Source organism: Erythrolamprus reginae, chromosome 3, assembly GCF_031021105.1.
Source record: "Erythrolamprus reginae isolate rEryReg1 chromosome 3, rEryReg1.hap1, whole genome shotgun sequence".
NCBI lineage: Eukaryota > Metazoa > Chordata > Lepidosauria > Squamata > Dipsadidae > Erythrolamprus > Erythrolamprus reginae.
Genome location: NC_091952.1, coordinates 241867196 through 241880425, shown reverse-complemented (window position 1 = coordinate 241880425; position 13230 = coordinate 241867196). Strand labels below are relative to the sequence as shown.

At 42.1% G+C, this 13230-nt stretch overlaps 1 protein-coding gene across 2 annotated transcripts in view; it reads left to right on the top strand.

The window, feature by feature from the left end:
* The window catches only part of FAM91A1 (family with sequence similarity 91 member A1), a 48826-nt gene that overhangs the window by 14729 nt on the left and 20867 nt on the right, over nt 1-13230 (top strand). For both annotated transcript variants that reach the window (XR_011558759.1, XM_070748262.1), the window contains exons 8-12: nt 2995-3057; nt 4273-4379; nt 7466-7504; nt 7641-7753; nt 9798-9916. Coding sequence is in view for 1 of the 2 variants with exons in the window: in XM_070748262.1 (XP_070604363.1) it covers nt 2995-3057; nt 4273-4379; nt 7466-7504; nt 7641-7753; nt 9798-9916 (441 nt within the window). In the remaining variant the exon portion in view is untranslated. The remainder of the gene's footprint in view (nt 1-2994; nt 3058-4272; nt 4380-7465; nt 7505-7640; nt 7754-9797; nt 9917-13230) is intronic.

The following is a 13230-nucleotide window of genomic DNA, read 5'->3' as shown; positions in this document are numbered from 1 at the left end:
ATGGCAAACCTTTTTTTCCTCGGGTGCCGAAAGAGTGTGTGCGTGCGCTATCACGTGTGCACGAGTGCCCACACCGATAATTCAATGCTTGGGGAGGGCGAAAACAGCTTCCCCTGCCCCCCAGAGGTCCCCTGGAGGCTGGAAATGGCCTGTTTCCCAACTTCTGGTGGGCCCAGTAGGCTCGTGTTTCTCCCTTTCCAGGCTCCAAAGGGTTCCCTGGAGCTTGGGGAGGGTAAAAATGCCCTCCCCCACCCCCCTGGAGGCTCTCTGGAAGCTAAAAACGCCTCCCAGAGCCTCTGCAAGAGCCAAAAATCAGCTGGCAGGGACAGGCATGCATGTTGGAGCTGCGCTAGGGCAACGGCTCGTGTACCAGCAGATATGGCTTCGAGTGCCACCTGTGGCACCCTTGCCATAGGTTTGTCATCACTGGTATAGGGCCTGTGATGGCGAACCTATGGCACGGGTTCCACAGGTGGCACGCAGAGCCATATCTGCTGGTACACAAGCCGTTGCCCTTGCTCAGCTCCAACAGGCATGTGGGCCCCCACCAGCTGATTTTGGGCTTGCAATGGGCTCTGAGAGGGCATTTTTGGCTTTCGGAAGGCCTCCAGGCGTTTTTGCCCTCCCCAAGTTCCAAGAAAGTTTCTGGAGCCTGCGGAAGGCCAAAAAATGGGCCAAACGAGCCCATCGGAAGAGAGCCAGAAAATGGGGGAGGGGGGACGCATTAAATGTGTGTGTCAGCATGCACACACGTGCGATAGCATGCATGTGCACTATTTTGGCACCCGAGGGGAAAAAGGTTTGCTATCACTGGTATAGGGTTTCCTGCCTGAGCAGGGGGTTGCACTAGAAGACCTCTGAAGTCCCTTTCAATTCTATTATTCTGTATACTGTATTTGTTAGAACAGCTGATCCCCATGCTGAATCAGGTATTATTTGGGATTTCCCTTCAATTTAGAAAATAATTTTGCTGCATTGTAGTTGCAAATAGCCTTAATAATTAAGAACTCTTCCAGCTCATGGAGTAAGTGTCTGAATCATGCTGGTGGAATTTGCTTGCAAAATTTAATGTATCTGAAATATTTGAGCACCGCAGAGAACCGATAAATTATTTGTATAACACTTGAGGTTTTAGCATAATTATGTGTGACTATTGATAAATAGTGAAGCCACAATTTTAAAAAAACAAATTTAGTGGATTTTGAATGCTCTTAACCAGATTTCTGTCCAGGCATCCTACTGAAGGAGATAAAATTTATATTAATTTCACATCATTTCTGGCAATTGGCATAATGATGTAATTAATCCTAAGTGGGATCGTTATGCAAATGAACATAGCATTGTAAATTGCTGCAAATAACATAATTGACAATTTAACAGGCATTTGGAAATAATGGACATAACCTTTCTCCACTAGCCTATTACAACAAGATTTCACTGCAACAGAATGGGGTTGTTTGTCTCGTACCCTTGGCCACCCCTCCTTTTTCCTCCCAGCATATCCAGGTCGATTCTCCGCTGAAGTTTCTCCTCGGCTGAGATGCCTCTATCCATTAGCCCTGGGCAATGGGCCACGGCCCCACCCTCCCATGCACTTAGGCGTGCATTGCCGAGGGCTAATGGATGGAGGCGTGTCAGCCAAGGAGAAACATTAGCAGAGAATCACCCAAGGGAGGAACACTGCTGAAGAAGGAGGGATGGCCAAGGCTACGAGATCAACAGTCCTAAACCCCACTGCAGATACTTTTGCAGCTATGATGTCTTTTTCCAAGCTCTTTAGAGAACACAGTTATGAAAAATACATTTCATGTACTGTATTTTTCGGAGTATAGGACGCAACGGAGTATAAGACACACCTTAGTTTGGGGGGACGAAAATAGGGAAAAGAATCTGCTTACCAGATATTCATCTGGGTAGCAGCTTTTGTCTGGTCAGCTTCAGCACATTATTTTATTCCCTTTTTAGGGCTTAAAAAAAAAACCTTATTCAGAGAGAGTAACAATGAAAGAGATTGCAAGCCAGTAAGAGCTGGGAACATTATTAGCACCTGGTTAGGGCTGGAAAGAAACTTACGCAAGTTAGAGCAATGAAAAAAAAACCTGCAAAGACTTAAAACTTGGAAAACATTCTTTGCAGAGAAAAACAATGAAAGAGCCTGCAAGGTAAGAGCGGGGAATATCATTAGCAGCTAGCTAGGGCTGGGGAAAAAAGCTACATTCAGAGTATAAGATACACCCAAATTATCAGTGTCTTTTAGAGAGGAAAAAGCTGTGTCTTATACTCCGAAAAATATGATATATTAAAAGTACGTGTAATTTGTTGCATACATGTACAGTTGATTCTTGTTCAGAGATGGATTTGGGTTTTGGTAAGCCATATTATAAGCAATTATGCATAAGGATAAAATTGTAATTATACTGTAACTTTCCAGCTGCTTTTGTTTTGGAACTTTCATCTGAATATGTTCAAAGGAAATCTCTCATCAAAAAAGCAACATGCTTACTGTATGTTTTTATGGGTGTGATTGTGTGCCCATGTTTCCTAGTCTGTTAATTTCATACTTGAAGAAAGACTCATGTTAAGGCAGGATACTTTTAGAACCATGTTTCCCAACTTTGGCAAGTTTAAGATTTGGCATTTCAACTCAGAGAATTTTGAAGTTAACTTTAAGATGTCTTAGAACCCAGACATGCTAAAGTTGCCAAGGTTGAGAAGACCGCTTTAGATAATGAGTTTTGTGTCTCTCGGGTCTGGCCACAGATGTGTCCTGTCTTACTAGCATCTCTATCCAATACAATGCCACGTGTGTAGTGATTTTCAGAACAGCAACTGGGTTTAATTTGAATTAGAGAAAAATGTGGACGGAACTGTCAGTATTCCATGTACTATTTTATGAACTCTGTCTCATGTTCTTTGTTTCTCAGCACAACAAATTGATTGAAGACACTGCATGAGAATGTTACTATAATGGGCTTTTTTTTCTTGTATCCGTAGGCTTATATAATAAGGGATTTATCTACCTTGATGTACCAATATCCGATGACAGTTGCATAGCAGGTATGTGTAACTTTAAAAAAAATCCTGTTCAGTACGTTGATACGATTAAACATGTAAGAGTTTAACTGACCTAATATCCCAAAGGAGGTTTTTCAAGAGGAAACTGGACTTCCTTTGTATTTCCTTGAAGACATTTCGCTTCTCATACCAGGAGCTTTTTCAGTTCAGTTCAGGCATTAGATAATCAACCGGACACTGTAGTAGTAGACAAATCAATAGTCAAAGACTAGGAAGAGCTCGGGAGCAGGGGTGGATTCCAATTATCTTTGCCACCGGTTCGCATTGCATCGTTTCACACGCAATTGTTCACTCCGCTCGCACACGCATGCGTCCCCTTGCGCGATTTCACTTCTGTGTGTGCTCAGAGTCAAGAATTAGCCCGAAACACAGCTGAGGAGCTGATCAGCTGTGCTTCAGGTGAAGAAATAAAGATTAGGATTAGCCTGGTTGGGGGGGGCAGGCGGGAGGGCTTTTTTTTTTCAAGCACCAGAAGAGGAAAAGTCATCCAAACACAGAGAAATTCATCAAAAATTCCACCACGCCCCCCAAAAAATGACAGTGTGCCCATGGACCAGCACCACCCGAACCGGATTCATGACGCCATCGTCATGTCAGCAGAGGGTCGCTAACAATTTGGCGATCTGATCCAAACTGGGAGGAACCCACCCCTGCTCAGGAGGCCAGGCAACTCGATGTGAGCGATGTGGAGTTGACCATGCCTACCCAGCGACGTCTACCCAGTCAAGCCCACCAAGCCACACCCACAGAACCGGTATTTTAAAACATAAATTGAATCCCACCACTGGTCCCAGGGTCTTGTGATCCCCTTTTGCGATCTTCTGACAAGCAAAGTCAACGGGGAGACCAGGTTCACTTAACAATTGTGTTAGTACTGTAACTTAGTAAGTGCAATGATTCACATAACAATTGTAGCAAGAAGGTGGTGAAATGGGGCAAAACTCAATAACTGTCTCACTTAGCAACAAATATTTTGGCCTCCACGATGGTCGTAAGTTGAGGACTATCTGTATTTGATAAAGTAAAAGTAGAAAAAGAAGTGTTAAGTCTGTGACTGTTCTCTCATTCTCTTATGAAGGGCTACTTTCTTTTCTGAGACAGAGAAGCAGGAATTCTATTGCATTTTCTTCCTCCAATAAGTGGGATTTATTTTTCTACCTCACAATATCCTTTAAAAACATCACTTTTCTTTTTCAGTGCCGCCCCTGGAAGGATTTGTGATGAACAGAGTTCAGGGAGATTATTTTGAAACTCTGCTGTACAAGATATTTGTTTCCATAGACGAACACACAAATGTCGCAGAGGTAAATCATTCTCTCTTTAAGTTTTTCCAAGAGGCTATAAAATCAGCACCTGCTCGGAAGCTTTTGGTTATTTAGATTTTTTTATTTGATTTTTCTTTTAATTTGTATTGTTGTGAATTTTAATTCCTGGAGCTGCTTAGAGTCCCATGGATGAAATGACCAACCGTATAAATTGTAAAAATATAAACAAACCAACAGACAATTGCTTGTTGCAGTGGGTTGGCAACAATTCTCCAGGACTGAGGACAGATGCCCTCTTTTAATCCTCAATACAGGTAGTCCTCGAGTGATAGTGACTGTCCAAAGTCACAACGGCATTGAAAAAATTACTGTTTTTTACAGTCATGACCTTTTCACCATCCCCGTGATCATGTGATCAGAATTCAGAATCTTAGGACCATTAAGAGTATGATGATCTTGCTTGGAGATAAATACCGAGAGCTGGAAGAAAACACCAGTCTCAACCATTTGATCCCACCATTCTCACGAGGAGCCAGTCCTCAGTTTCCTGACCTTCCCATCATCGCACACTCAATCTCTATTACGGAGGTGATGATGCTTGCTGTGCTAAATTGGAAAAATAACCAGAAGAACGTGCTGCTTTTTATTTTTCCTTTTTGTACTAATGGAAAAACATTTCCCAATAGAAAGTGTGATTAAATCAGATTCCTAGCTACATGTCATAAATCCCTGAAATGACAGTGAAATGAACTGTAGTTCTGAAAGTACTTCGACTGTCCCCTCTGAAATCTGCCTTCACACCAACAAACAAAGCTGATTTATGGTAGATCAGACTATCAATCAAAGTTTGGGCCAAGGGAAGTATATATTGTGTTGCTGAACTGTGGCTGAGTTCCAATTCCATGAAAACTGCTGAGATTGTGAAATTGTATAAGAATGCATTTCCATAACGTGATGCATATTTCTCATTGAGGAGTATATTGGTATCTTAAGCCTCTGCAGGACACTTGAAATGTATTTACCATAGAACAGTGGCACCTCTACTTAAGAACTTAATTCATTCCGTGAGCAGGTTCTTAAGTAGAAAAGTTTGTAAGTAGAAGCCATTTTTCCCATAGGAATCAATGTAAAAGCAAATAATGCGTGTAAACCCATTAGGAAACAAATAAAAGCTCGGAATTTGGGTGGGAGGAGGAGGAGGAAGAAGAGGAGGAGGAAGACAGTCGCTGCCGAAAGAAGAAGGTGATTTGAGGGGAATCAAAAAAATCAAAAACTTTAAGACTTAAAAAAAAAGAGGGACTCTGAGGCGGTGAGGAGGAGCACGTACCTCCCATACACCCGCCGCGAGGCTGCCTCCCATACACTGCGCCAGAGAGCGAAACCCAGGGGGAATGGCAGGAAACTGGCCGGGCCTTTGTGCCACTCTCAAATTTCCTGGGAAATTTTTCCGGGCTCGGGTTCTTAAGTAGAAAATGGTTCTTAAGAAGAGACAAAAAAATCTTGAACAACCTAGTTCTTATTTAGAAAAGTTCTTAAATAGAGGCGTTCTTAGGTAGAGGTACCACTGTATTAGAATGCTAGCCAGTTAACCAGGCTGATTAATTCATTGATTGCTTTTATTTCACCATGATGAAATGTTGTTAAATATTCCACGGAAACGCTATATAATTCAGCCATTTGGCTCTCTTATATGGTCAGTATTGAATAAGTAACATTTTTAGTAGTGCTTTATTTAGCATATTGCAAATACATGGACTATTGGTACTTCAAATATTAATGTCCAGTTCATCCAGTCATTCAAGGACAGGATGGTCTATGTTGAAAAAATCAGAACTTGAACTGGTGTAAGCTTTTATGGACATTCGGACACAATGTGGTGGACATTTTGTCGAGGAGCACCACAGTCACGCTGAGGGGTAAAGAAAAGACGCCACTTAAACAAGGAGTCCTGGCAGACTCTATGTTGGGTACAGATCCTGTTCAGAGTTGACCAATGGTGGCGAGGCAGGTCAAAGCCTGGCACCTTTTGGGTAGGGTCATTTATGTCAGGGGTCGCTAACCTTTTGGACCTCAGGGACCACTAAATTCATAATTTTGAATTCCATGAACCACTAATATGATCTGTCTAATGACTGACTGGGTGGGAATGGCTAGGTCAGGAGTAGGCAAAGTTGGCTCTTCTATGACATGTGGACTTCAACTCCCAGAATTCCTCAGCTAGGATGATTGGCTCAGGAATTCTGGGGGTTGAAGTTCACAAGTCATAGAAGAGCCAATTTTGCTTACCCCTGGGCTAGGTGATCATGTGACTGGATAGGCGTGGCCAACCCAATGTCACTCAGTCAAGCGACACCTCGCCAGCCTCTACTCACCCCTCCCATCCACTCTTCTCCTGCCCACCTGGGCTTTTTAGAGCCCCAGCAGGAAGCAGTTGTTGGAGCTAAGCAGCCACCGTGCAAAAGAGTTGGTAAAACAGCTGGCTCCGTTCAAATTGGATCTGACTGAGAAGGAAGCTCAGCCGAATCACCTCACTGAGGACTAGGAGCATAGGCTTTCCAAGCAAAGGGAGACCTATGGGAGTGAAAGGCCAGATACAAGCGCCTGGAGGCTCAGTGTGCTAAGATGGTCAGCCAGTTGCAGGCCACAATGCAGTCTCACTGGAACAAGATCATCTGGCTCTTCATCACCAGTGGTACAACCCTCCAGCCTTCGGCCAAAGCCCCACACCAGGAGAATGAAGCAGACCCCAAGCCAGAATCTCTGCTGCCCCGACCCCCTCCAACCTGCACAAAAAGACCCCAAAGGGGGAGACTCTGCAGCAATACGCTGCATGTATCCGGCCCAGGGGCCATAGTTTGGGGACTCCTGATTTAGTCCAATATAAAAAAAGTGCAAATAATTTTTCCGTGGACCATCGAAATTTTCTCACAGACCACTGATGGTCAATGGATCACCAGTTGGTGACCACTGATCTACGTAACTGCCAAAGCCCATTTGGCTTTCCACTGTGCGTTGACGTCAACGTTGTCAGACAGCTGTTGAGCGAGTCATAATTTTGTTGCAATGGAACTGATGTAAATGAACACCATTATCAATAACCCTTACTTATTCTTTGTATTTTTCAGTTAGCAAATGTGCTTGAGATTGATCTGTCGCTTGTGAAGGTAGGCCTCCACTTCATTTAATTGTACAAGAGAAAAGATTAATTGTTCTATTGCTCAATGTCTCTCTCTCTTTTTCTTTTTCTCAAAATTATGATAATACAGCATGCTGAAAGAAGGGTCTTGTTTTCTTTTCCAGAATGCTGTTTCCATGTATTGCCGGCTAGGGTTTGCCCATAAAAAGGGTCAAGTAATAAACCTGGATAATCTTCATTCATCATGGCGGAACGTTCCCTCCATAAACAGGTTAAAGTAAGTATAAAAATACAATTATACACTGAAAGCAGAAGAGGATAATTTCCTCAGCTTCCTACCTCAGTTTTACTCTGTGTTTGTTTGAGCATTTATCCAAGCGCTAGCAGATAATAATCAGAAATATAGCCCCTATATAGGGGCAGCATACAAGTCCAATTAATAATAAAAATATGAGTGAGGCTTTTCAACTTGGCCACTTTAAGATGGCTAGCTGGAGAATTCTGGGAATTGAAGTCCAGGCATCTTAAAGTTGCTAAAGTTGAGAAACACTGGCGTGGAGGATTGTGTAATATGAGAGCTGTACAGTGTTTTAGATTCAGTTGCAAAAAGCTGCTTCAGGAAACCTGGAGGTAGAAAAGTAAGCTCTCATTTCCAACTTTTAAAATGAGCTATATCTTTTTTCTGGATTGCATAGTGGCCCTGTATGGCTGTGATCCCAAAAGAAAGACATCGTTGCCTTAAATTGCAGTCAGATGATACCTTTATATTTATTTATTCATTCATTCATTCATTCGATATTTTTTTTAATGCCACCATTCTCCTTAGACTCAGGGCGGCTTACAACATGTTAGCAATAGCACTTTTTAACAGAACCAGCATATTGCCCCCACAATCTGGGTCCTCATTTTACCCACCTCGGAAGGATGGAAGGGTGAGTCAACCTTGAGCCGGTGATGAGATTTGAACCGCTGACCTGCAGATCTAGCAGTCAGCTTTAGTGGCCTGCAGGTCTGTATTCTATCTGCTGCACCACCTCGGCTCTTCTCAAAGCTCTTGATCTTTTTGGAATCGAAGTATTTCTAAAAGGTGGACTGCTATTTTGCTTTCCCACCAACAGATCAGTAGATGGTGTTCAAGGCAGACCATACACTAGCTGATAAAAATTTAAACACAGTAATGCCATTTAAATAAAATTATGACGTGCTAAAAAACAAATACCAAATATGGTATCTCCTTTCTTTCTTTCTTTCTTTCTTTCTTTCTTTCTTTCTTTCTTTCTTTCTTTCTGTTCCTTCCTTCCCTCCCTCCTTTCTTCCTTCCCTCCCTCCCTCTTTATCAACCAAACACACAGTGAGCCATCCAAAAAACCCTTGCCTAAATTAAAATATTGGTGCCTGCCTGCAGAAGGAACATAGCAGGGAGCCACTCTGTCTTTCCTGGCAAATACTTCTACTTGAGGGTTTTCCTTTTTTAATGCTCTCATTCAAAGGAAAGTAATCCTTGACTTAAAATCATTTAGTGTCCGTTCAAAGTTACAACAGCACTGAAAAAAGCGACTTATAACCATTTCCACACTTACGACCATTGCAATATCCTCATGGTCACGTGATTTGGAATCCAGATGCTTCAGATTCTAAACAAGATTACATTATGCTCTGTCTCACGGATGCCGTGTCCTGGGTTCAAGTGATCCCCTTTTGTGACCTTCTGACAAGCAGTCATTGGGGACCCAGAGTCAGTTAACAACTATGTTACTAACAACTGCAGTGATTCACTTACTGGCTGTGGCAAGGAAGGTAGTAAAATGGGGCAACAATCACTTAACAACTGTCTTGCTTAGCAACAGAAATTTTGGTCTCAGCTGTGGTCATAAATCGTATTTTCGTGCTGGCTGTCTAAGAGTAGTGAAATATTGGCTAAGGTGAAAAATAAAAGCTGCCACTTTAAAGAAAAAATTCACTAATATACTGTAATTAATAATGTAAGAAAAACATCAGAGACCCTTATGCTTCAGTGATAGTAAGCTGGAAGCTTGGGTAAGTGAACGCCGGGACTGTAAAACCTAAAAACGTAACTCAAATCTTTGCTGAGAGCCTTCTAAGATTTATATGCTATTTTGAGATGACCGTTGTGCCCAGTTTCACAACCTCAGTTATTCCGATCAGTGGCTGGGGAGGAATCTGCTGTCCTCAGATGCTGTTTGTAGACTGACTCCTCAGCAGGCAGATGCTTGTCTTACAAGATTCCAGATTTGGAAGTCTTTTGATCCAATCGAATAAGACTCTTCCCACAACACACGTTTTTTTTTCCACCTTGTCAGAACAACGTTGGACCCACAGAAGATGCTGTTATCCTGGGAGAGTGGAGAAAGCAGAAGTCCTGTCCAAGAGGCTGGCTCCTCTGCCACTGATACAGATACCAACAGTCAAGATGACCAAGGTGAGCAATTGTGGCGCTGACCGCCAGTTTATCCATTGCAATTCATATCATTCCATGCCGAGGTGAAATGCTCCCGGTTCTATGAGTCCTCGGAGAGCCAGTCACAAAGGAAGTGCAAGGCTCCCAGACACCGCCATTTGGATTCTCTTACCCTCTGCACATGCCACAAAGGTGTTGGATCAAGGTGGTGCCGTGGATATTGCCTACCTGGACTTCAGCAAAGCCTTTGATACGGTTCCACATAAAGAGCTGATAGATAAATTAGTGAAGATTGGACTTAATCCCTGGATAGTTCAATGGATTTCAAGCTGGCTGAAGCATAGACATCAGAGAGTTATTGTTAATGGCGAGTATTCTGAGCAGAGACAGGTTACAAGCGGTGTGCCACAAGGGTCTGTTCTGGGTCCTATTCCTTTTAATATATTTGTGAGTGACATAGGGGAAGGTTTGGTAGGGAAGGTTTGCCTATTTGCCGATGACTCTAAAGTGTGCAATAGGGTTGATATTCCTGGAGGGGTCTATAATATGGTAAATGATTTAGCTTTACTAGATAAATGGTCAAAGCAATGGAAACTGCAGTTTAATGTTTCCAAATGTAAAATAATGCACTTGGGGAAAAGGAATCCTCAATCTGAGTATTGTATTGGCAGTTCTGTGTTAGCAAAAACTTCAGAAGAGAAGGATTTAGGGGTAGTGATTTCTCAAAATGGGTGAGCAGAGCAGTCAGGCGGTAGGGAAAGCAAGTAGGATGCTTGGCTGCATAGCTAGAGGTATAACAAGCAGGAAGAGGGAGATTATGATCCCGCTGTATAGAGCGCTGGTGAGAACACATTTGGAATACTGTATTCAGTTCTGGAGACCTCACCTACAAAAAGATATTGACAAAATTGAACGGGTCCAAAGACGGGCTACAAGAATGCTGGAAGGTCTTAAGCATAAAACGTATCAGGAAAGACTTCATGAACTCAATCAGTCTGGAGGACAGAAGGAAAAGGGGGGACATGATCGAAACATTTAAATATGTTAAAGGGTTAAATAAGGTCCAGGAGGGAAGTGTTTTTAATAGGAAAGTGAACACAAGAACAAAGGGGACACAATCTGAAGTTAGTTGGGGGAAAGATCAAAAGCAACGTGAGAAAATATTATTTTACTGAAAGAGTAGTAGATCGTTGGAAACATATATCCATCCTAAGATAAAATACAGAAAATAATATAAGGGCAGACTAGATGGACCATGAGGTCTTTTTCTGCCGTCAGTCTTCTATGTTTCTATGTATTGCAGGGATTCTTTGATTTACCGAAGGGATTGCAAGAGATTTCTTTCAAACATGCTACTCTGTGCGTTCAAGAGGCATTAAAGATGGGGAAAGAGTAGCAGTGAATGGTGGGGGAATCATTGATTGTTTTGAGGGGGTGGGAGAAACCAGGCAATACATTATATTTTATGGATAATTCTTCCTGTATTCTTTTAAGGTGACGCATCCTTCCTTATCTCATGCTAAACCACTCCATTGGTAGAACTCTGCAGGAAGGATGCGTCGTCATATCTCCAACTGAAAGCCAAAGGAAATGTGGCTTTTGTGGGAGAATTATTCAAGGCACCTAACCCAAATAGCCTGGGTGGCACAGTGGGTAGAGTGCAGCACTGTAGGCTACTTCAGCTAACTGCTAGGTGTAGTTTATTTATTTATTTTTTACTTATTTATTTTGTCAAGTACGTATTGGTAGTATACAGAGATATAACAATGTTTATATACATGATACTAGTAAAAGAGAAACGTTAGGACAGGGAGGGTAGGCATGCTGGTGCACTTATGCAACCCCTTACTGACCTCTTAGGAATCGGGTGAGGTCAAGAGTGGATAGTCTAAGGGTAAATTAGGTGATGACACTACAGAGTCAGTTCCACTATTTCAACAGTCAGTTCAAATCTCACCACCAGCTCAAGGTTGACTCAGCCTTCCATCTTCCGAGGTGGGTAAAATGAGGATCCAGATTGTTGGGGGCAATAATGAACTCAATCTGTATAGTCTGGAGGACAGAAGGAAAAGGGGGGAACATGATCGAAACATTTAAATATATTAAAGGGTTAAATAAGGTCCAGGAGGGAAGTGTTTTTAATAGGAAAGTGAACACAAGAACAAGGGGACACAATCTGAAGTTAGTTGGGGGTAAGATCAAAAGCAACATGAGAAAATATTATTTTACTGAAAGAGTAGTAGATCCTTGGAACAAACTTCCAGCAGACGTGGTAGATAAATCCACAGTAACTGAATTTAAACATGCCTGGGATAAACATATATCCATCCTAAGATAAAATACAGAAAATAGTATAAGGGCAGACTAGATGGACCATGAGGTCTTTTTCTGCCGTCAGACTTCTATGTTTCTATGTTTCAATAGGCTGATTCTGTAAACCGCTTAGAGAGGGCTGTAAAAGCACTATGAAGCGGTATATAAGTCTAAATGCTAAAAAATAAGATAACACTCAGTGTAGCCTCTTTGCTGCCTAATGAAGTTAGAATCACTCACATATATCATGATATTCAGGATTTTCTATCAATTCCATTTCTTGCCTTGATATTTTTCACAAGCCTGTTTGAATTTCAGAGCACCTGAGCCAGCAGGTATTAGATATGCTGAGATACTTAAGGCATTATTCACTATTGTGTTTGGTGCTTAAGTATTATTCAGATAGTTCCTGACTACAATTGGGACCAGAATGTCTATTGCTAAGCAAGATGGTTGTTAAGTGAATTGACTTTTAGGACCTTTTTTTGTTGTGATTGTTAACTGAATCACTGAAATTATCAAGCAAAACGCATTAGTTGTTGATGCTGTTATTAAGACTTCGCCTCTCAGAGAGACAAGGTCACAAATGGAGATCTCAGGATTCCACAAACATTGCTATGTGCTCATATTTTGAACACATGATCATAGGGTTGCCATAACAATCATAACTATGAGGACCAGTCAGAGTACGTTTGCTATTTCGGACAGTCACTAAATGAATGGCTATAAGTTGACTATTATAAATAAATAAGTTGTAAGCTACCTGTAGTATCTCAGGCTTTAATTGCAAGAATGACACAAACGTACAGTGACATCATAGCACATTGGCATATTCAGAGCAGGTGTCTCCGTCCTTGTCAACTTTAAGACTTGTAGACTTCAACTCCCAGAGTTCCTCAGCCAGCTTTGCTTTGCTAGCTGAGGAATTCTGGGAGTTGAAGTCCACAAGTCTTAAAAGTTGACAAGGTTGGAGACCCCTGATTTAGAGCATGTCCCAATAGCAGGTGGGTGAAGGCAATAGA